This window comes from Schistocerca americana, chromosome 9 (assembly GCF_021461395.2).
Source record: "Schistocerca americana isolate TAMUIC-IGC-003095 chromosome 9, iqSchAmer2.1, whole genome shotgun sequence".
Classification (NCBI taxonomy): Eukaryota; Metazoa; Arthropoda; class Insecta; order Orthoptera; family Acrididae; genus Schistocerca; species Schistocerca americana.
In genome coordinates, this window is record NC_060127.1 from 56,848,290 (window position 1) to 56,873,070 (window position 24,781).

Genomic DNA, 24,781 nt, shown 5'->3' on the forward strand with positions numbered 1-24,781 from the left:
TGGCATCCAATCTCAAATGCTTTGGGGAGGGTTCGGAAATGTCCTAGATCCAGTGCAGATGCGCAGAGTTGTAGTGGGGAGATGGGTAGTCTCCAAGTGACCCTTGTTTACATTTAGTGATTTTGGTGTTTCTTCTTCGTTTACTGCTTTCACGTCAAGTGAAAACAAAATGGATCTCTGTGGCCGGGAGCTATCAGCTAAATTAAAATACATTCGTATAATTATGGAGGGCTAAAATGTTATTAGTTTCAGGTCTTATTTTATTTCCACCTTTGTGATAGTCAAGCATTAGTCGCCTTGCAGAACAATGAAGCTCTTTTTGTCGGTTTGCTAAAGAAATTTTGCTTTTATTAATCTTTTCCGCTGAAGCAGTTAATTTATTTGAAACGAAGTGTTTAATTCCACGCTGTTGACTAGTTTCAGCTGTTCAGTGCATTTCAAGTGCACGTTTGGCATTATGCCACAATAAAGAACTAAACATGAGAATGCAGTACTGGTACTCCAAGAAAATTTACAATCCGAAAACCACACTGGAAAGCTTAATATCAGTTCGAGGCCTACTTCACTGGGAATCTGGACACGCGAAGGTGCACTACAAGCCGAATTATGCATTTTAGTATGGTTCACAAAGTTCCGATGCTCTTGGAGTATCCTGTGATGTCTTATTTCTTTTATGACATAATGTAAGATCTGTTAATGTTTTACACGTACAAGTATACGGGCTCCCAATGTCGTCATAGCTGCGCAAGTGCAATGATGCCTGTCGTCTGCCGTTCTCTGGCAACTGCGGAAATTAACCTATTTCTAGCAGGTCGTGGGAAAATATTGCGAATTGTGGTTTGAAAAGTATTAAAGCCTAGTTTACACGATGACATTGGGTTGCGCCACTCATTGTGTTGAATAAGTTACACGAAAATGGTTTCATATATGACTGTAGACATGGTGACACCAATATACACGTCAGTTTCATCATTTTGTGGGTTCCTGAGTCGTGTCTGAAATGAAAGTTTTGGCAGCTGCACGTCACACGAGTTGTGATGGAATTAAAGCCATTCCTATTCTTGTTCATGGAACTGTCAAAAAGGCGGTGTAGCACTTTGAGCTGCAGTAGGTGTTGCTTGTGCTTGTGCTGGGAGCTGCTGTACCGTGTTTAGCAGAGAGGATATTTGCTGCCTCCAAAACTGAAACATCTGCCTTAGCTGTGTTGCATCTAATGCTGGCAGACTCCTGAGCAGGGTTAAAATAGATGGGGTGGACATGTTGGAAGAGACAAGTGCAAGAAAAAGACAAGGCAAGCAAGAAAAATAAGTACAAAAGCTAAGAAAATTTCGGCAACGGCCACATGAAAACACTGATTAGCAAAAACATGATAAGAGACTGTTAAAGCAAGTAAACAACCCTGTAAATAAAAGACGAGAGAATTAAGGTGCCAGCAAAATTCAAAAGCAAAATTCCGTGGCCGTGAGGTTTGGCACTTTTCTTTTTCTTTTTTAATCCCCATCCTCAATTTTTTTGTATCTTGCAAACTTGTCCAATATAGGGTGCCTAGGAAGCTGTTTTCTCTTATTGCTAGACAGCAGTTCAAGCATATCATATTAATGGAGTTTATTACAGTAAGTTAAATTGACAATACTTAACTCTTCATATTCACAAATGTGTGTCGCAAGCAAATGGTGGCATGCAAATAATCAACGTCCTTCGGTATATACAATTTCATTGCAAGCAAAACAGTACTGTTCATAAATCACTGCAGAAGCGTTTGTACGATGGCTCATCATCCACTGCCCTCTCTGCTCTTCGAAAACTTTTTATTTGGAGTCTACCATCCGACTGACCTTTTCCCGCTGTCACCATCTTATTGCCGTCTTTTTTTTTTACCCAACAAAAGCCTGTGATACCGTTTGACAATGCCACATCCTCACTACTTTGCACGATTTTTGTACAGAACTTTTTGTCACTCCACTCTTTCTAGTGGCCATTAATGGTTTTGCAGCAGCAGTGGGGTTCTCAGTATCACCGTTCTTATATGCTGACGACTTTTTTATTTCCTTTTGCTCATCTACTGTGGGTATGGCTCAACGTCAACTGCAGGGAGCCATACAAAAAGCGCAGTCGTGAGCCCTTACCCCCAGCTTTCAGTTTCCAGCCCCCAAGACTTGCATCATGCACTTCTGTCACTGTCGTACTGTCGACCCACATCCAAAAATTTACCTCAGTATGCAACTACTTAACACTGTGGAGACATATCAATATTTGGGATTGGTTTTTGACACACACTTAACTTGTCATCCCCATATTTGTCAGCCTAAGCAAAAGAGCTGGCGACATCTTAACACTCTTCAAAGCTTAAATCGCACCAACTGAGGTGCAGATGGCCCTACACTGTTACAGCTGTACAAAGGCTGTGTAGAGTCCCATCTTGGCTTTGGGTGTTTGGTGTAGCATTGCCTTCAGCAGTGCATATGCTGGACCCTATACACCACTGTGGAGTTCGACTTGTGACACCTTTCTGAATGAGCCCAGTAAACAGCATACTTGTGGAAGCTGGGGTTCCTCTATTGTGGATGAGGCAACAATGGCTCCTTGCAAGTTATACCACACACGTTCACAGCCTATCTCAACATCCAAATTACTGTCTCCTTTTCACTGACATGACGATTCATCTCCCACACTGGTGGCCCATATTGGTGATTGGAACTACTGTCTGCGTCCAGTCCCTTCTCACTGAACTCGAGTCTTTTCCCTCTTCCACCTTTTCTCCAGGTCCACTCACACTCACTTCCATTGTCCATGCTTCGGCCACAGCTTCATCTGGACCTATCACAAGGCCCAAAAGACTCAGTTCCTTCTGAGGCTCTCTGCTGCCAATTTTTCCGTTTTCTCAGTGAGTTCCAAGGCTCAAAAATAGTCTACACTGATGACACGATGGTAAGTGGTCATGTTGGATTCGCTGATGCTCACACTGGACTTATTGAACAGCGTTCCTCATCGGATGGCTGCCGTGTTTTTCCTGTGGAGGTGAGTCCTTTCTCATTTGTAGTGACAAGCTCTCGACCAATGCTTCCCTCAACATCCTGTGGTAGTGATTCGAGGGGGGAGTTTTGTCACCCAGTCTGAGGGTTGGCAAGTGGCTTCCTCTCTCAGGCCTTCACCCTACCTTCATTTTAACTCTGCCTCACTCCCTCGGTGCTGTCTGTTCGACTTTGTGTTTGCCTTTTCACAGTCTGTGTTTCTCTTGCCTTCTGTTTTCAGGCTGGAAATTTTAGCATGTTCCAAATGACTGGCTCATCCTTTTTTATTCTCACTATCAGCCAGCCCAGGCCATCTGCTGTATTGTTTTAATGCCTTCTACTGTTTTTTTCCTTTTTGTTAATGTTTTCACTTTTGGCTTGCTTGTTTCGTTTTCTCTATCAGTGTGGCTACACAGGCCATTTTATGCATTTTGTTCCTTCTCTTATTTGGAGTATGGTTTTAATTCAAGAATTGTGTGACTATGGAAAAAGTGATTGATAAACTGCAGTTTACTCCCTTTAAACCAACCAACACCAACCTTTCATCATTTTGCAGTGGAGGAGGGGGGGGGGGGGGGTTGTTACTGAGGGAAAAAGAGTTTTATGAAAGTTTAAATTATTCGTAAATTTCATTGCAAATCACTAAATGCTGTCATTTTGAAATACTAAATGAATAAAGTATGGGTAGTTGTGCGCCTATCAGTTATGCTTCCTTGAGACAAAAACAATTTCTAACTGTAGTATTTGTCTTTATAAAACTTTTAACATCAGATTATACCTCTTAATGAATAAATTAGGACAGAATTTTAAACTTTGTCAACAATTATGCCCCCCCCCCCCCCCCCCCAGCACTCTGGAACCTGTTAGATAGGCAACCTGCAACTGCTGTCAGGTTCTGGCATAGTCACTTAGTAATATAGATTCTGGAGCTAGGTGAGAGAACAAACTGTAAGTTTTGTGTGTCTGATATGAGAACTGAAGACTACCATCAGGATTTTTTAAGTAAAATAATTACCAAAAGGAAATGCAAAGGAATGTCCAAAATGTAGAACTTTGTGAGAAGCAGCAGTTCTGAAGCATGTGGTGATAAACTTTGCTAAATGTTAAATTAAAATTAACCAGTATTCAGAAGCTCTTTGTAGATTTTTGAAAGGAAAAGGATTGATGGTATGGTTTAAATTGAAAAGGAAAGTACCTAGGTGAACAGAGAAAACATGTCTTGATCTAGAAAAGGCTTTTGATAGAGGGGACTTGAAGGTACAGGCTGTTTTCAAAACATTGGTCCTACTTCACAAGACTAAATATTCTGCATGAATGGAAACATAGACTTGAAGGAAATTTCAGCTTACGCATCAAAACTAAAAGTTTACCTCAGCCCCAGTTCTAAGTTGCCATTTCGTGATGTTGTGGTTGGGGGGTGCCCACTGCTGGCTTGATTGCTCGTTCGTCCCATTACACAATAGCAAAAGAGGTTTTGCATTCTTCATTACAACACGTGCAGTTCTGTTACTGTTGTGTTGCTCCTCCTGCTTTGTAAGGGGCATACAAATCTTGCATTGCGTCATTGGCCTCCCAGGTCTCCTTTGCAGTGAAGTGTGACACCATGTGACAACAGTGCTGAATTCAGTAGCTCTAGACATGCTTGAAAAAGTATGAGACGAGGTTGGTTATAATACAGATATTTGTCGTGCATTTGTTGGTGAAAGGTAAATAAAAACTTCACCCCAAATGTAATTGTGGAAAATTGTCTAGTGTTGTAAGTCCATGGATGTGAAACATATGTCATTGTACAATTAGATGATTCTTGTGAAAGTAAAAATGTTATAGTCTCAAGTGTCAGTTGAAAATTATCCCTAGTTTCTGTATTCATTCATATAGAAATTATAGTCTTGTGAAATTGGTCAAAATTTACTGTTTGGAGAATTGAACAAAACTAAAATAAACTTAGGGAATAGGGTGGCCTGTAGTATTTTGTGATAAACTAATTAAGTTTGGAAGACCATCTGAGCTGTCCTTTCAGATTGTTTGCTGATTATTCTGTCATTTGCCTCTAGTAAAGACATCAGAAAATCAAAACAAATTCCAACATGATTTAGACAAGATATTTACATCATGCAAAAAGTGATAATTGACTCTAAACAATAAAAAGAGTAAGCTTTTCCACACAAAGACTTTAAAAAAAATCCATTTAACGATAAAGATCACAAATTTGAAGGTTGAATCAAACAATGGAAAAATCGAGGATGGAACAATTACAATATTATGAAAAGGATAGATTGCTGCTCACCATATAGCAGAGATATGGTCTGGTCACGGCAGCCACACACAGTGGTCATTGTGTGTGTGTGGGTGTGGGCGGGCATGTGTTGTCTAATTCGGAAGAAAATGTTTTGGCCAAAACCTTACTAGTCAAACCTTACCTGTTTCACTGTCTATTTGTTGTGCCTATCTGTGACTCATCATCTCTGCTGTATGGTGAGTAGTAATCTATCTTTTTCATAATATTGTCAAATTTAAAGATCATTGTTTCATGTAAATACCTAGGGGTTACAATTATGAACACTTTACAATGCAACTGTCATATAGAAAGTGACTGATTTTTGTTGACAAAATACTTACTAAAGGAATTGCCTATGGTATGCTTGTCCATCCTCTTCCTGACTATTGCCTCATTGTATGCAGTCCTTTCCAGATAGAGTTGATGAGTAACGTTGGAAATGTTTGAAGAAGGGCAGCCGATTTTATATTATTGCAAGACAGAGAGAGATAGAGTTAGAGTTAGAGATAGAGATAGAGAGACAGACAGACAGTCATGAATACTATAAGCGAGTTGAGGTGGTGGCATTGAAACAGACATTTTTCACTTTGGTGACATTTTTCCACAAAATTTAAATAATCAACTTTCTCCTCCAAACACATTGTTGACTCCCACCTAAATACGGAGGACAGACCATTGTAACAAAAGAAGAGAGATTAGAGCTCGCACGAAAAGATTTTTGTGTTCAGCAGTGTAATAGTTAAGAAATTGTGTGAAATTTGTTTTGTGAACACTCTACGTAAATGTGAATTCCAGAGTAGTGTTATAGATGTTGTATCCAGATAAGGTTTCCATAACTAAGTGTGAGGTGTGTCTGAAAGAGAAAGTTTGCTATCTGTGGGTTACATTTTTGACATGTGACAATGAGGCATTGACTCTGAATACAAACACTGTGGGTTGCTCAGAGAACAGAATTGGATCTAGGGTGGGAGTGTCGTGTGGCAAAATGGCCAAATAAGGTTTACAGAATGAGATTTTCACTCTGCTGCAGAGTGTGTGCTGATATGAAATTTGCTGGTAGAAGTGGGGTTGTGAGGACGGGGCGTGAGTCGTGTTTGGGTAGCTCAGTTGTTAGAGCACTTGCCCGTGAAAGGCAAAGGTCCCGATTTCGAGTCTCGGCCCGGCACACAGTTTTAATCTGCCAGGAAGTTTCTGACCAAATAAGGTTGTTTAATTGTAAGAGATGAGAATGAGGTTCTTCTTATAATTGTGAATTTGGTCAATAGTAGCAGTTGCTGAGAGCCTACTGTAGTGCTATGGTAAGGAGAAAAGTTTTGTCTTAGCATGAGGACTGTGTTGTTATAAATAAAATCCATCTTTATTTCACTGTTGTGGAATTATTTTCTTTATACACCTCTGTAGATTAACAGCGATTCGTGTCTCTCACGCAAATGCCTAATTTCGAATACTGTGCCACTATAAAACTCCATTGCTTTTGATTTGGGCAGTAATGTTGCTACATCTGCCATGCGAGTCTTTCAAGAGGAGGACAGCCAATTTGAATTCAGGTGCTCATATCTTAACATTTGCGAGTGAAGCAACAGTTTTCTTAGAAACTTTCACCAAGCCCAGATGGTTTTTGCTGGTGATAAAGATGGTCACAATTATGGTTTCAGAGAAAAAGTGTCAAAAATGAATAAAATAACTGATGTCATAGTGATATTGGGAACAAAGAGTACAGAGTATACAGCAGAACTAACTGTGAGAAAGTGCCATGTGCATCGAAGGAGGGAGGGAGCGAAGAATCTTTGACAAGATTTTGCACCCACCCAAGGGAGAGATTGTTGACGATCATCCGGGTTTAGCTTTGCCTGACTTATATTGTGTGATGGTAAACATTATGGCAGTCATAGATGGATATATTGCATACTTTCCAGAATATCATCCTAGGGGTGTAATCCAGTCACTGGACTGAAGTACTGTGTTGAAAAATTGGTGCATTTTTAATCAAGAAACACATTTCCTCTGCAAGCTGAGAACTTTAACCCTTTACTCCCATGTGACAGAGTGACTTAGAAGCAGAAACATGTTTCATTTCAAAAGTGTGGCAACTACAAGAAAAATTTTCATTTCTCTGGGTACGTACTTGAGGATGACTGGCAAAAGGAAGTTCTGTTTGTGTAAGCTTTAGATTCAGAGTTGTTCGCTTCATTTTGCTGGTCACCATTATTTAGTATTGAAATGGTTTCAACTTCTCAAAGTTTTATTTTGATTCAACTTGTATTCTTGAGTGACTTCGGTTTTCTTCATGCTGTTTGGATTTCCATGTCATCAGAAACTAATGCTACATGTTTTCTCAGGTGCCTGGAGGATACTGACTGGGATATGAAGGAAGCCCTCAAGATTTTTGTGGAACTTTATGAGATGAGCAAAATTCCAAAATCGGCATTTATCACCTCGAAATAGTAATGAAGAAAACTTGTTCAGCTCTCAGAGAGACTGCATCTCAGTGCTGTGTATGTTTTGTTAACTGTACCTTGAAACAATTGCCTGTAAATAAACATTGTTGTAATTTTGATTGTGTATTGTTGTTTCAAAGTGTGCAGAAGTTTGACAGAAAATTGTGCTGAGTGGGCATTGTATGTGGCTACACTCTTTAGAACAGAACCATTCCAGTGTGGATTATACAGTATGCTATTTGTATGTTAATACTTTTCAGTAATTGCAGAATGAGGAAGGAAAGGTGTCCACGTTGTCTGCAATGGTGAAATTTTTGGCTACAGCTATTTGGAAAGACCTGTTTTAGCAGTTCTGCTGTCTATGTTCTATGTTGATTGTGCATTAATGTGACGTACTTAATTTACGAATATTCATGTAACATACTCCAATGCTTTCATATTAAGTTTGTCATAGGAATGTATGTGGAAGACAAGTAAAAAAATGATTTATGAAGAAATTAACTCATTTTTGTGCTGTTCTTTGCTGGCAGCTGTGTGTAAGTGTATTATTTGCTTTTCACTTCTTACATAATCTGTCCAGTATTTCTTTGCAAAAGTTATTCATTCAGGGAGCAGAAAGGATTTTATTAATAAATACCACTTACACCGATAGTGAAACATTACTAGCACAACAAGACTGAATGCCATCTGACAGTGTTGCGGGAGTGTGAAATGGTATGTAAAGTAAATAAGCAGAGTAGAGAGGAATCATTCTAGCGACAATAGGGGCTGCAAATGGGGAAATCCACTGACATATGTGAAGGGTTAACTGCTGTGACCATGGGCCCGAGAATGAACATCTTGAAACTGGTCAGCTGTTCAAGTGCTAGACGTGAGCATCTGTGGAATGTTGTTAGAAGGCGGAGGCCACTCGTGGGTCTCGAATGTCCGTGCCTCATCTCAGAATGTGGTGTTTGGAGGCTTGCGTGCTCTGTAAAGTAAGACAGGCAGTGATTTGTGGCAGGTCAGATGACAGAGTGGAATGGTGGTGCAGGCCAAGTATTTGAAAGCTCACCATTCAACACACATTATCGAACATGGGGCTCCGCAGCAGACAGATGCTACGTGTCCCTGTGCTGATTCAATGACACATACAGTTACGATTGCAGTGAACACGGGATCGTTCAGAGTGGACTGTGGATCAATGGAAACGTGCGGCGCAGTTGGGTGAATCGTGTTCTTTGTTACACTGAGTCTACGTGTCCGATTACTCCGTCCTCCAAGCGAATGGCTCCTCTAAATTAGCACTGCTCCACAGACACAGACTGGTCAGGACAGTGTCATAATGGGTCGGGAGTCTAATGGCAGCTGCAGGGTGGCGAGAACTGTCTTTGTGTTCGTCAGAAGACATTCGACTCCCACACGGGGTACCCTGGATTTGTATGCTAGGGAGGGAGACAAATGCCTTTAGGGGGTGTCTGCAGAAAGAGTCAGTGAACATAACAATTTTTTATTATTCTGTTAACTCTAACAGTCATCCGTGCCCGTCCTAGCCCCAGGCACAGCCTTTTGTCGTCCCGTGACGTTCTGGCATTGGCGGGCCAGGCACGGCGAATCGCCCCGTGGTGTACGTGCACAGCCGGGAGGCAGACCGGTTGGTGAATGCCGACACAGCAGATGCTGCAGTCACTGCACTCGACACAGCTTACCAGCCGGGCAGTAGCTGAGAGTCTCCTTCTGGTGTGGTGGCCTGGTGCTCAGTGTGTAACAGATGGCAGTGTGGGCCAGAGCCAAACCCTATACAGATGGCCAGAGGGCAGCAGCTGTCGCACACCTGTGGCACGGACTCAGGTTGCCCTCCGTTCGTGCTTCAGACAGTGAGGCAGCAGCAGGACGATCGACAGGTGGTCTCGTAGAGATGGCAGCATAGTGTCGGCCCGGGCATTCGGGCACTGAGCTTAGGTTCTGTTCCTGTTAATGGCAGTGAAGACTGCATCGTAGGGACAGTATTCACTTCCATTAAGCGTTGGCGGGTGTCGACACGGCACAGCTGTTTGATGTTGGCATATAAATACTGCTGTCAGGAGCTGATTGTGCTGTGAAGTAGTTCTGCTGCATTCCTCCATCGGCCTGGAGTGTCTTGAACAGTGGTCAGTGTCCTAGTGCACTGTCATTGCCTCACGATAGGAGGTCAGCACAGAAGCGGCTCAGGTCGAGTCAGCACAGGTTGCAGACTGGGATTCGGCACTGACTGTCGTGCTAGATGGCACTAGGCTGTCGCCTTGGCCTCTGTTGGTACATTATTATGGTATGGGGGTCATTCACCTAGACTTCTGTGGGGCATGTTTTAATAATCAAAAGCATCATGCTGGTGTTGGACTGTAACTTCATTGCACACCACTTTCATTCTACAAGGGTGGTGGCATCTTCCAGCAGGACAGTTGTCTCTGTGACTAGGTCATTATCGTGCTACAGCAGTTTGAGGAGCACAGTAGTGAACTCACGTCAGTGTCTTGACACGGACTGACAAGCATGTTGGAAACTGTCAGTTCCCAGCCCTGTGCTCACAAACCACCAACCTGTACTTTATGGGAATTGTGGTAGCTGTGCATAGACATCTGGTGCTGTACACCTACTGAGGACTTGATGAACTCATGCTATGTAAAATCACTGTTGTGTTGCATTCCAGATGTGGACCAACACACTATTGAGCAAGTGGTCAGAATGTTTTGGATCACCAGTGTATGTTGCTATAAAATATCTTTTGTATGTATGTTCAGTAGGACCTCTAACATGGTATAAGTCAGCAAGTGATGTATTTATAAGTAGTGTCCAGACTCACTGGTGCGTCAATTAATTTTTGTTTCTTCCATTTCATTACAGAGCTGTTTTGGCTACACTGCCATTAAGAAAGTGATGTATATATTATGTAGATGGACTGACGTACATATAACATCTTTGGCAGCTATATTTTAACTGTCATTCTACACTGAAGATCCAAAGAAACCGGTACGCCTGCCTAATATCGTGTAGGGCCCCCACTAGCACGCAGAATTGCCTCTACACGATGTGACATGGACTCGACTAATGTCTTCTGAAGTATTGCTGGAGGGAATTGACACCATGAATCCTGCAGAGTATGGGGGGGGGGGGGGGGGGGGGGGGGTGGAAATATCTTCTGAACAGCACGTTGCAAGACATCCCAGATATGCTCAATAATATTGATGTGTGGGGAGTTTGGTGACCAGCAGAAGTGTTTAAACTCAGAAGAGTGTTCCTGCAGTCACTCTGTAGCATTCTGGACATTTGAGGTGTTGCGTTGTCCTTATGGAATTGCCTAAGTCTGTGGGAATGCACATTGGACATGAATTGATGCAGGTGATCAGACAGGATGCTTACGTATGTCTCACCTGTCAAAGTTATATCTAGACTTATCAAGGGTCCCATATCATTCCCATTGCACACGCCCCACACCATTGCAGGAGGGGGGGGGGGGGGGGCAATTTATATTCATATTCTTGAGGAAAATAAAACCCTGTTCCACAAAGCGCCTAGCGTCCAGCGCACGTTGGTGTATCGATTACTGGTATGATTTAGAAACCCATTCTTGTTGGTTTTTGAACACATTCTAAGCTGATTTCTGAATGAATCATAAGTTGATTTTTGAATGCGTGGATAGTGTACGTGATGTCTCTGTCAGGGGAATCCTCGTCATATCTAGAAATAAACTTTCCTGCAGGCAAAAGGGGATAAGGGTATACGAGCAGAGCGGAGTAAAGCCGAACTGGCAAATGCCAATAGCTGTTTGATTATGTGGTTGATTGGGTTTGCGAATGATCAGCGTTGTTATAATTAATAGTGGAATCCATAGATTCAGACTACCAGAGTGGAAATAAACGACTAACAGGAATAACAGGTAAGAGAGATTAAGTATTATCTCTTCGGTGTATCCAAGAAAATGAAATTTTGACAGAAATTTTTTGGTTGGTTCAAAAATGCCTCTAAGCACTATGGGACTTAAAATCTGAGGTCTTCAGTCATCAGTCCCCTAGACTTGGAACTACTTAAACCTAAGTAACCAAAGGACATCACACACATCCACGACCGAGGCAGGATTCTAACCTGTGACCGTAGCAGCAGCGCAGTTCCGGCATGAAGCGCCTAGAACTGCTCGGCCACAGCGACCGGCAAATTTTTGGTCAGATCGCAACACTAACAAGGGCCAGTTGCACAGTCCCCAGCTAGCAGTCGCTTAAGTTCTATGCCAGAAGTAGCACGGAAGACACGTCGTATGAACATCTAAAAACGCCTGTTGTTGTTGTGGTCTTCAGTCCTGAGACTGGTTTGATGCATCTCTCCATGATACGCTATCCTGTGCAAGCTTCATCATCTCCCAATACCTACTGCAACCTACATCCTTCTGAATCTGTTTTGTATTCATCTCTTGGTCTCCCTCTACGATTTTTACCCTCCTCGCTGCCCTCCAGTACTAAATTGGTGATCCCCTGATGCCTCGGAAAATGTCCTACCAACCGATCCCTTCTTCTAGTCAAGTTGTGCCACAAACTCCTCTTCTCCACAATTCTATGCCTAACTGGAGAATAATCGCCTGATAACTAAACTGGTGATTCTGACAGGGTTAGTGAAGTTAACTGGCCAGTAAGTTTTGACAGTGCAGGAATAGTTCCTCAATTAGTGATGACAAGATTGTTTGTTAACATGAGGAAGGAGAGAAACAGGGATATCACATAAATTATGGAAGAATACGACGATTCGAAATTTATATAAAAATTTCGTACTACTACGTTTCGATCTCATGTTTGAGAAACTGGAGCGTATGAATGAACTGTGAAACTAACATAAAGCGTTTTGCTTGTAGCAGGCCTAATATGCATTTGATATTGGTACTTCATGAATTATATTCTGTCGCGTTATAAAAATGACCATTTGCGCCAAAACAGCCTGGTTTATTTGATGTGTGTTAAAATTGCTGCAATATTAGAAAGCCTAATTCGTTTTATTTAGCAGACAGTGACAAAATAGACGTAATTAGTTCGAGAAACGACACCAGTTTTGGGTACTATTTGTATTAACAGCTTTTGCAGTATTAGACAACGACATTTCGATTTTTCATGTAGCAAAACGTTTGACAAACTTCGTTGAGGTAATAGATTCTTTCACAGAAAGGAAAGCACTCCATGTAAAGCTGTAGCAAGATTAGAGTGAAAAAAATGCTAGGAGCTAAGGATTGAAGAAAAGTGTACTGTTTTGCTTGTCTCTTGTCTTTACTGGTTTTATGTATCCTATATTTAGTTTTATATCAAGCAAAAGAGAAAGTTATTGCCTAATAGTCAGTAAAAAGCGCAAATTTTCTTGTTCTCCCGATTACAAATAACCCCATCAACTACTAATTGCAGGATGTCAAACCGGCCTACTGGGAGCGGCAGCGCCACCGCAGGACAGTTTAATTTCCAGTGTCCTGAATATAGTTTGATGGCATCCATTACAAAATATACGTGTTTCAATTCCACATAGTGAAATACAGTTACGTGCGATAGAAAAATGCTGTGTGAAGAGATATGGCACTGCACTTTGGTACACTTAATACCAAGTAACATGCCTTAAATTTCCTCGAGCATATATGTTTTATGTATCAGACTCTTCAGAAAGATGTGCGCTACAAATGAACATTTTTACATTATATCTCAAACGCTCGTTGGAGGGGCGGGGGGCGCCACTATCTCGTATTGCACAGGTGCGGAAATACCGTAGATCCGGAGCTGATGCGCAGAACAGTCTGAATTATAGTGGGGAAGTGTGTAGTGTGGTGCCACCGCCAGACACCACACTTGCTAGGCGGTAGCCTTTAAATCGGCCGCGAGCCGTTAGTATACGTCGGACCCGCGTGTCGCCACTGTCAGTGATAGCAGACCGAGCGCCACCACACGGCAGGTCTAGAGAGACGTACTAGCACTCGCCCCAGTTGACTTTGCAAGGAACGGTTCACTGACAAATACGCTCTCATTTGCCGAGACGATAGTTAGCATAGCCTTCAGCTACATTTGCTACGACCTAGCAAGGCGCCGTATTCAATTGATATTGAGATTCTATTAATGTATCATCAAGAGCGATGTTCGACAAATGTGGATTAAAGTTAAGTATTCCCGAAGCTACGTACTTTTCTTTATAGCATTCATTACGTATCCTGTTTCAGACCTCACGCCAGCCTGCGTGAGTTTAAGCGCGTGCCTTTCGGCTTCCTCTCATTGTGTCTAGGCTGTCTTGTCTAGACACAACATGTAGTCTCCACGTGACCCGTACCTATATTTAGTGATTTTACTGTTTCCTCTTCGTTTCCTGCTCTTTCGTCAAATTAAAATAAAGCGGATTTCTGTGGCCGGGAACTATCGAGTGAATTAAAACACATTCACATAATTACGGAATGCTGAAAATGTTATTAGTTTCAGATTTTATTTCCACCATTCTGACAATCAGGCGTTAATCGCCTTGCAGAACAATGAAGATATTTTTGTCTGTTTTCTAAAGAAATTTGGCTTTTATTAGTCTTTCTCGCTGAGGCAGTCAGTGTGTTTGAAACGAAATGTTTAATTCCACAACTGGTTTCAACTGCTCGCTGCATTACACGTGCACATTTCATCTTCTAGCACGTATGGTATTGTGCCATAATAAAGAACCAAGCATGAGACAATACAGTCCTGGTATTCAAAAAAAATTTACACCCCGAAAACCACACTGAAAAGCTTCATATCAGGTCGACGCCTACTTCATTGGGAATCCGGACACGCGAAGGTGCACTATAAGACGAATTATGCATTTTAGTATGGTTCACAAAATTCCGATGCATTTGGAGTATCCTCTGATGTCTTGTTTCTTTTATGACATAAAGTAAGAATTTTTAATGTTTTACACGTACGACCATACGGGCTTCCTGGTTCATCGTAGCTGCGCAAGCGCTGTGGCGCCTGCTATCTGGCGCTCTCTGACAACTACTGGAAGGAACCTGTTTCTAACATGTCGGGGTAAAATATTGCGAATGGTGGTTTGAAAAGCGTTAGTTTAAAAGTAAATTTCCTTTTAGACAAGTTGGACTATTTGCGAGAATGTGCGATGAATTTCTTAAATCACAGACCGTTTGAATCTCATTAAAAACTCAACTCTTTGGTGAGCCATTGAGAGGAATTTCGAGCCTTGAAGATCAGACATCTATGTCGTTATTATGAGGAAATTGATGTAGTACTATGGGATGCCCTCTCTCCTCTCTGGTAGCTAATTTATTTGTGGAAAACTTAGAGGACAAGCCACTGGACTCTGCTAAAAATTTTGCTGGCACATTTGTGTGATATATCCTAAAGTGTGACGCGCGCAAAAAAGATCAACATTATATATAAGAGCTTAGCTTCTCATGCAGTATGTGAAAGCTCTTCTAGTAGCAACACTATGTATGTTAATTTAAAACATTAACTTTTCCTGTTTGTGTATTCTCGCTACTTTTTTTGTTTGTGGTTTTAGGGCGCAAAACTTCTATGGTCATTAGCGCCAAGCTACTTAACAGTGATGTTGCTATTGGCCGACTACATCACGTGTCCTATGGTCTGAATATCCGCTGTCATTGGGTGGCGAGATCACGGGTAATTTCCAAGAAGCAAGAATGATTGCCTAACGAAGTCGTTGGGTCCAAACGATACATATCAAACTTGCGATCGGAAATCGATCATGCGACTCCCGTGGCGGGCGTTATGAGTATGTTTACGTTGGACTACAGCAATTACAAAAAAAGAGCGTTACAAAAATATTTGTAATTGCAAAGGAGACGTCTTACCTTATTCGTCGTCGATGTTGTCACGAGAAAGTCCATTACGGTGTTGTGGATGGATAATTTGGAAGAATCGAACCGTGTACTCTTCCTGATACTCGTTCGTTTTCTGCACTGTCAGCAATGACATTGTAACTGTATTTCAGCATCGAAACTGTTCTTACGAAGTTTAACATACACCACCACAGTCCCTTCATTCCTCGTCCGGTAGTACTCCATATTTGCTACAAAATGTCGAACAATTTTCTACGCTGGTTAAACATGGAATTAAACTCTTCCATGTGAGAGAATCCACCGAAGAAACGTCACAAATAATTTGCGGAGGTATGTAATTTAGGGCAAGTAAGGGAATGACGAAAACAGATAAAATGACGATCACAAATAATTGCGCAAAACGCCCGCCACGGAGCCGCATGATCGATTTACGACAGCACATTCGATATGTGTCGTTTGGACCCAATGACTTCGATAGGCAATCATTCTTGGAAATTATCAGATCACGTGACATGAGCTATGACTGGCTTACAAAAGCGCATCGCAATCTCGATTTCAAAGGTTCGGGAAGTAACATGTGGTGTTCGGTGAAATTGGAATTTATACTTTAGTAATACGAAAATATGCAGCGTACATGTTGCTGCCTATCAAAGATCTTTCCAAAACATGTTTTTTTATTTCCCTTGAGTTTCGTTTCCTAAAGTGCTGGGAAAGTCCCAAATTCGGGTCTAGTGCAGCAGGGGATACAACCCTTCGGCTTTGAACAATGACGTCATTCCTTAGTCATAGATCGTAATGTCTTCACTTCGAGGCATAGATAATAAAGCAGTTCTGTGTTCTAATAAGCACTATCATTAAAATAATTGAATGTTAATCTAAAAGCGATCGCTTGATATTCGGTACATCATTAAACGTGTGATTTAATTAACTTAATTGTTTGTTTTTTATTCGGCCGGTACTTAATATTTATTTCACTTTCTTATTCCACCAATATGTGTATTTCCGTGTTGCGAAGTACGTAATAGAAATTTCGGAGCTGGCGATCTTTTTTCGTTTTCCAGCTCTAGTATCAGCATGACATTTTCGAATGTGTACTTCCGAAACCCCCATCACAACAACATCCTTCACTTCGCCTTTACACTGACGACACAACTATAATAAATAATAATAAAGCTGTTATATTTTAGTTTCGTTGCTTTACTGATTGCTTAATGAAGTAGGATCAGTTTATTCTATCTCGTGAGATTTTTTTTAAAAAAAGCCAAAAAACACTTATTAGGTACTGAAGGGAGCTGCTTAATAAAGTAGGATCAGTTTATTCTATCTCGTGAGATTTTTTTTTTTTTAAAGTCAAAAAACCCTTATTACGTACTGAAGGGAGCTAGAACATTAAGAACAATCGCTTCTCGGCTTTTGACAAGATATTGCTTAATAAAGTAGGATCAGTTTATTCTATCTCGTGAGTTTTTTTTTTTTTAAATTCAAAAAACACTTATGCTTTTGGCAAGACCAATGTTTATCTCTCTCGCATTCCTTTGTTTCTCAACATTCTCCTCAGCTCTTTCATCTCTGTAATACATGCTCTCTGGCGACTTGTGACGTCATTGTTCAAAGCCGACGGGTTGTATCCCCTGCTGCACTAGTCCCGGAAATTCTATGCCCCCGTGTAAATAAAAACATAATCATTCAAGGGATTGGTAAGTTTTACAATTCCGAGGGAAAATCTCCTGTCATTTAACTTGGAAAAAGTGTGTTTTCACGCGGGAGAAACTGCATTTTTAATCGAGAAATCTGGAAATTTTTTTCCTTGCCCATGTATACACCCTGCTTAACTACTCAAGTAGTGCATTCAGTAGGTCAGTAAAAAATAGTTTACTCTGCTAAGGCTTGTGAATGGTACTTGCAAATAATGCTAGGAACATCACGGTTACAAAACACATAACCCATAAATGCAAAATAATGTTTAAGTTAATGAAGTGTGAATGTCCTGTGGCAAAGGATGCATTCATATTTTTGTTGCAGTTGTTTAAAAGCCCCCAGGGTGCATCCTCTTGCAGTAGGTTATGCCTTTGAAATTAAGCCTCTATAGTCAGTCCCAGGACGTTCTCACTTCTTTCACCTCGTGCAATTATTTACTAATGTGAAAAGTTTTCAAAGTCCATGTAAAACTGCAAGTCTGTTCATAAATGGGAAGAAGGCAAGCGGATAGCACCTCCACCTGCTTCAAACCAGCCATTGAGGTGAGCACAGCTTTATCAGTTTTTTAAGGCTCAGACCTGTAAGAAAAATACTTTATTGCTCATACACTAACTGAAACTCTTCTCTAGGCCATGTTTTTGGTGTATCTTAGCTGTGTCTGGCAAAGAGCGTTACTTCAGTAGACATAATTATGGTAAGTAGGTTTACAGGGAGAAGTTTTTCAGACTGCATTGAGCTACAGTATATCAAGGTGGAGTACCTTTGATGCAGAACCCAGAATGTGGAACTAGGAGGGAAACAAGGTCCACTGAAATTCATTTATTTGAGCTCTCAAATAATTGTATAGCTTTGCCAGTGTGATATGACAGTATTCTTATCACCCACTAAACATCTATCGGCACTTTTTTAACAGCCCGTATTCTGTGTAATGTTAGTGAATCAGTGCATGATCTACAAGGGTGAGCCAAAAAGCTTGAAATATTTTATTCTGTTCCCAATATCAGTTGACGTGTTACACATTGTGCATATTACTCAGTGACTTTCCCACCTTGCTGACAAAAGTTGAAACCCTCTGCCATTAGAGGGCTTCAAATTGTAGCATGCAACATGCAGGTGTGTGACTATGTCGGTGCATGTGAAACAGTGTGCTGTAGTCGAGTGTTTGTTTGCAGAAAATGTTCGTTCACACATGGAGCAACCTGACCTTCATTATGACAATGCCAGATCACGTGCGAGTACTGCAACCTCTGCAAGAATGTGACACCTCGGTGTTCACTGTCATCGATTGTTATCTGTGTGTAGGTTCTTTAAATGACCTACACAGGTAAATAAATATTCATGTTGTCCACATGAGGCAAATATACCGTAGGGAAGTACTATTATATCTATGCTGACAGAAATTTTAAGAGTAAACTGCCAATTTTTTTTCCATACCTCATTTGCCTTTTTTCACCAATCTCGGTGACGGTGTGTCTTTTGAGATTGTGCAATAAAGGTATATGTGATTATGTTGTATCGGTATTGTGTTTAGTAAAAGTTATAATATGCGGAAGTTGCAAGTTTTTATTCTACACCAAGCTATGTGCTGCTTTCCTTCTCCTGATGGGATGAGGACTTGCATTTTTAAATGAAGATTTTTGGATACATTGTCAACACGATGAAAATGGACATGGCAGCCACACCGGCATTGTTGTACATGGTTGGAGAGACAAGGTGCAGATAATTGTGCATTAGCGTAATTACTTCAGATCTGGACAATCCACATTTTCTCTCCCTCCAACAGTTACATCTGTACAGTCCCAATTTTCCACCATCTGATTTTCACGTGTTCCCAGAGCTTACGAACACTTGTGAAGACTTTATTTCAACAGTGGTGAAGCAGTACAAGCGGAAGTGAGGTTTTGGCTTTGTGAACAAAGTCAAACATTCTACAGTGATGGTGTCTACAAACTGGTCTCTTGTTATGAGAAATTTGGCCATCACCCGGGTAACTATGTTGAGAAATAAGTATATAGGTGGAAGAATAAAAATGTAAAATGTTAATAAAGTTTCTTTTATTTAAAAAGCTTTGAGATTTCACATAAAAAATTGAAGGCATTACTTCTCAGAAAGCCCTTGTAATTAAACCACATGCAATATTTCCCCCATTGTGTAAATGTAATATTGTGCATCTTTTTCGTTCCTGTTTTCCATGTTCATGTAAAAATCTCGTTGAAGAATCCACCATTTAAAACCAAATCTCACAGGTAAAAAGAGTATAAATGTTTCTCTATGTAACAAAAACTGTGATGTTTTCATGTTCATAGTCTTGCTTTTATGTGTATAGTTAATGCAATACTTACAAGTACTTTGCTGTTGTATTATTTGGGATGGATACTCAAATCCCTTATTTCACAATTTTCAAACAACTGATTTTTTGTAATTTCATCATTTCACCTCAAAAATGAGAAATATTTAGTTGCTTAGAACCGACCAGACAAAATGGAAGATATTTCCAAAAGTTTTGCTAATAACTAGGAGTTTCACTTGTCATTCTTTTTATATCTTTGACCGTCCAAACCACTGGCTTCCTTCTGATTATCAAACTAGTCATATTCTATGGGGATGGGAATATGCCCTCACTCAAGAATCTCAAAAAGCAGCTTCAGTAGTGTTAAACTGCACTGCGCATTCTTGACTGGCTATGGAAGTTGAGGTGTAACAGATTGCTTTAACGTAGAGGGATGTGTTATAACTTACCCTTTCAATCTGACAAATGATGTCCGTGACATACAGGGTGGTCTATTGATAATGACTGGGTCAAATATCTCACGAAATAAGCATCAAACGAAAAAATTACAAAGAACAGAACTCGTCTAGCTTGAAGGGGGAAACCAGATGGCGCAATGGTTGACCCACTACATGGCACTGCCATAAGGTAAATGGATATCAACTGCGTTTTTTAAATACGAACCACCATTTTTTATTACATATTCATGTAGTACATAAAGAAATATGAATGCTTTAGTTGGACCACTTTGTGATAGATGGGGCTGTAATAGTCACAAAAGTATAAGTACGTGGTATCAATACAGACGGTATTTGCTTCATGATACATTACCCATGTTAAAATTGGCTGTTTACCAATTGCGGAAAATGTCGATGTCCTGTTGATGTATGGCTATTGTGATGAAAATGCCCAATGGGCGTGTGCTATGTATGCTGCTCGGTATCCTGGACGACATCATCCAAGTGTCCGGACCGTTCACTGGATAGTTACGCCATTTAAGGAAACAGGAAGTGTTCAGCCACATGTGAAACGTCAACCACGACCTGCAACAAATTATGATGCCCAAGTAGGTGTTTTAGCTGCTGTTGCGGCTAAACCGCACATCACTAGCAGACAAATTGCGCGAGAATAGGGAATCTCAAACACGTTGGTGTTGAGAATGCTACATCAACATCGATTGCACCCGTACCATATTTCTATGCACCAGGAATTACATGGCGACGACTTTGAACGTCGTGTACAGTTCTGCCACTGGGCACAAGAGAAATTACGAGACGATGACAGATTTTTTTGCACGCGTTCTATTTAGCGACGAAGCGTCATTCACCAACAGTGGTAACGTAAACCGGCGTAATACGCACTATTGGTCAACGGAAAATCCACGATGGCTGCGACAAGTGGAACATAGCGACCTTGGTGGGTTAATGTATGGTGCGGCATTATGGGAGGAAGGATAATTGGCCCCAATTTTATCGATGGCAAACTAAATGGTTCAATGTATGCTGATTTTCTTTGTAATGTTCTACCGATGTTACTACAAGATGTTTCACTGCATGACAGAATGGTGATGTACTTCCAACATGATGAATGTCCAGCACATAGCTCACGTGCGGTTGAAGCGGTATTGAATAGCATATTTTATGACAGGTGGATTGGTCGTTGAAGCACCATACCATGACACGCACTTTCACTGGATCTGACGTCCCCGGATTTCTTTCTGTGGGGAAAGTTGAACGATATTTTCTATTGTGGTCCACCGACAACGCCTGACAATATGTGTCAGCACATTGTCAATATATGTGCGAACATTACGGAAGGAGGACTACTCGCTGTTGAGAGGGATGCCGATACACGTATTGCCAAATGCATTGAGGTTGACAGACATCATTTTGAGCATTTATTGCATTAATGTGGCATTTACAGGTAATCACACTGTAACAGCATGCGTTCTCAGAAATGATAAGTTCACAAAGGTACATGTATCACATTGGAACAACCGAAATAAAATGATCAAACGTACCTACGTTCGGTATTTCAATTTAAAAAACCTACCTGCCACCAACTGTCTAAAATTGTGAGCCACATGTTTGTAACTATTACAGAGCCATCTATCACAAAGCGAAAAAATTGGTCCAACTAAAACATTCATATTTCTTTACGTACTACGCGAATATGTAATAAAAAATGGGGGTTCCTATTTGAAAAACGCAGTTGATATCCATTTGACCTATGGCAGCGCCATCTAGCGCGCCAACCATAGCGCCATTTGGTTTCCCCCTTCAAGCTAGACAAGTTTCGTTCTTTGTAGGTTTTTCGTGTGACGCTTATTTCGTGAGATACAGGGCTATTACAAATGATTGAAGCGATTCCATAAATTCACTGTAGCTCCATTCATTGACATATGGTCACGACACACTACAGATACGTAGAAAAACTCATAAAGTTTTGTTCGGCTGAAGCCGCACATCAGGTTTCTGCCGCCAGATCGCTCGAGAGCGCAGTGAGACAAAATGGCGACAGGAGCCGAGAAAGCGTATCTCGTGCTTGAAATGCACTCAAATCAGTCAGTCATAACAGTGCAACGACACTTCAGGACGAAGTTCAACAAAGATCAACCAACTGCTAACTCCATTCGGCGATGGTATGCTCAGTTTAAAGCTTCTGGATGCCTCAGTAAGGGGAAATCAACGGGTCGGCCTGCAGTGAGCGAAGAAACGGTTGAACGCGTGCGGGCAAGTTTCACGCGTAGCCCGCGGAAGTCGACGAATAAAGCAAGCAGGGAGCTAAACGTACCACAGCCGACGGTTTGGAAAATCTAGCGGAAAAGGCTAAAGCAGAAGCCTTGCCGTTTACAATTGCTACAAGCCCTGACACCCGATGACAAAGTCAAACGCTTTGAATTTTCGGCGTGGTTGCAACAGCTCATGGAAGAGGATGCATTCAGTGCGAAACTTGTTTTGAGTGATGAAGCAACATTTTTTCTTAATGGTGATGTGAGCAGACACAATGTGCGAATCTTGGCGGTAGAGAATCCTCACGCATTCGTGCAGCAAATTCGCAATTCACCAAAAGTTAACGTGTTTTGTGCAATCTCACGGTTTAAAGTTTACGGCCCCTTTTTCTTCTGCGAAAAAAACGTTACAGGACATGTGTATCTGGACATGCTGGGAAATTGGCTCGTGCTACAACTGGAGACCGACAGCGCCGACTTCATCTTTCAACAGGATGGTGCTCCACCGCACTTCCATCATGATGTTCGGCATTTCTTAAACAGGAGATTGGAAAACCGATGGATCGGTCGTGATGGAGATCATGATCAGCAATTCATGTCATGGCCTCCACGCTCTCCCTACTTAACCCCATGCGATATCTTTCTGTGGGGTTATGTGAAAGATTCAGTGTTTAAACCTCCTCTACCAAGAAACGTGCCAGAACTGCGAGCTCGCATCAACGATGCTTTCGAATTCATTGATGGGGACATGCTGCGCCGAGTGTGGGAGGAACTTGATTATCGGCTTGATGTCTGCCGAATCACTAAAGGGGCACATATCGAACATTTGTGAATGCCTAAAAAAACTTTTTGAGTTTTTATATGTGTGTGCAAAGCATTGTGAAAATATCTCAAATAATAAAGTTATTGTAGAGCTGTGAAATCGCTTCAATCATTTGTAATAACCCTGTACTTGGCCCGGTCACGATCAATGGACCACCCTGTATAAAAAGGAATTTTCTTTCTTAGCTTATTAGGAATTTGCAACTCACCTTATATGTGCAGAAATTTTGTTTCATGTGCACATGTATCACATGATGGGGTGAATGCAGCATATCTGCAAGGCAGGGTGGTGGGCGGCAATATTACGACATGTTCCAGCATTTACTGCAGTGAGCGATTATTCTGTGCCACTTACATCCTGCCTAGGGGATACACACCAATCCACAGAATCCCCAGATACTGGGAGGCTTGTTGGTTGACTTTTCCAAGAAGGTCAGTCGGTCACTGGTTGACAGCCAGAATGTACAAGAGACGTTGTACAAGGAAAATGTTTTATAACTTGAAGTATAATCAGCTGTAAAAACACAATGTTTGTGTTGTAATGGAAAGTGAATACATGTATTACAAAGAAGAGTAGTCTGAAATCATTCAGAAATAGCTAGTCTCATAAGTATGTTTCCAGGCTGACTCAGGCATTACAGTGGAGGAAGAGGAATCTAAAGCCAAGATACCAGGGCCACAGTAATTCTGCAACGGCTTTCGAATGCTATAAGGTAAAGTTGACAATCTATGACGACCATAAAATAACACGCAAATGGACCATTATAAACATGTGATGCATCACGAAGTCAACTTAAAGTTTTTACTGTTTCATCAGTAAGACAAAATAAAATAACAACACTTCTTCAGTAAAGTACCTGTTTAAGATGATACCATCCGTCCATACACTGACCCCTTCTGTATGACTAATTTTGTAAATCAAGAAATTTAAGCCTTCTCTGTATGTTTGATTCTGTTGTTATAAACCACCCCTACACAGCTTTCATGCAAGTGCACATATTTATACTTTTCAAATACCTTTAATCTGTGTTAGTGTGGGAATTTAATCACAGTAACTACTGAAAGAAAACCACCAGTGTCCAAATACTCATTGTGCAGCTTGAAGGACGACTGCATGAAGTTTTGTTTTATTTGGTGCACTTAGCATGTAAAATCATTCATTTATGTATCCGGTCAGCATTTCCAAAATATAACAGCTGCGATAGCTTTGTCATTTCCCTCATGAACAACTTGTACTGTGCACGGGTTGTCCATGATGGGACATACAAGTAGGTGGCTTGGATCTTCAGCCCCGCAGACGCAAGAGGCGTCTGCGCTCTCTGGAAGGAATCCCCATTTCTTCAGGCTGATCTTGCATTGGGGGATGCCCACTCTTAGGCGGTTGAGGGACCTCCATACAGTGTATTGTAGGTTTGCACCAGGAGCTAGTTCTTCTTTTGGTGATATGTCTATGGGCAGTGAATGAATGAATGAATACGACAGTGTCACCATTTTTCGGGAGCATTGTTGTTAGCACAGCAAGTTGTTTCCTAAACAAGGTTCAAAGCAAATACTGTTTACACTCAGTGTACATGAAGATAGAAGTAGGTTAGCAAGGCAGTAATTATATAAGGAATACAAAGGAAAGTGATCCGATACATAAATGCAGTACTTGTGATTGTTGTTGTTGTTGTTGTTGTGGTGGTCTTCAGTCCAGAGACTGATTTGATGAAGCTGTCCATGCTACT

At 41.2% G+C, this 24,781-nt stretch overlaps 1 protein-coding gene across 1 annotated transcript in view; it reads left to right on the forward strand.

Annotated features, from left to right (window-relative positions):
- The window catches only part of LOC124551146 (nuclear RNA export factor 1-like), a 214,143-nt gene extending 206,292 nt beyond the window's left edge, over positions 1–7,851 (forward strand). Inside the window, exon 15 of the mRNA XM_047126110.1 lies at positions 7,629–7,851. Within this exon, the coding sequence (XP_046982066.1) occupies positions 7,629–7,734 (106 nt within the window). The 3' untranslated portion in view covers positions 7,735–7,851. The remainder of the gene's footprint in view (positions 1–7,628) is intronic.
- Positions 7,852–24,781: the final 16,930 nt, after the last annotated feature.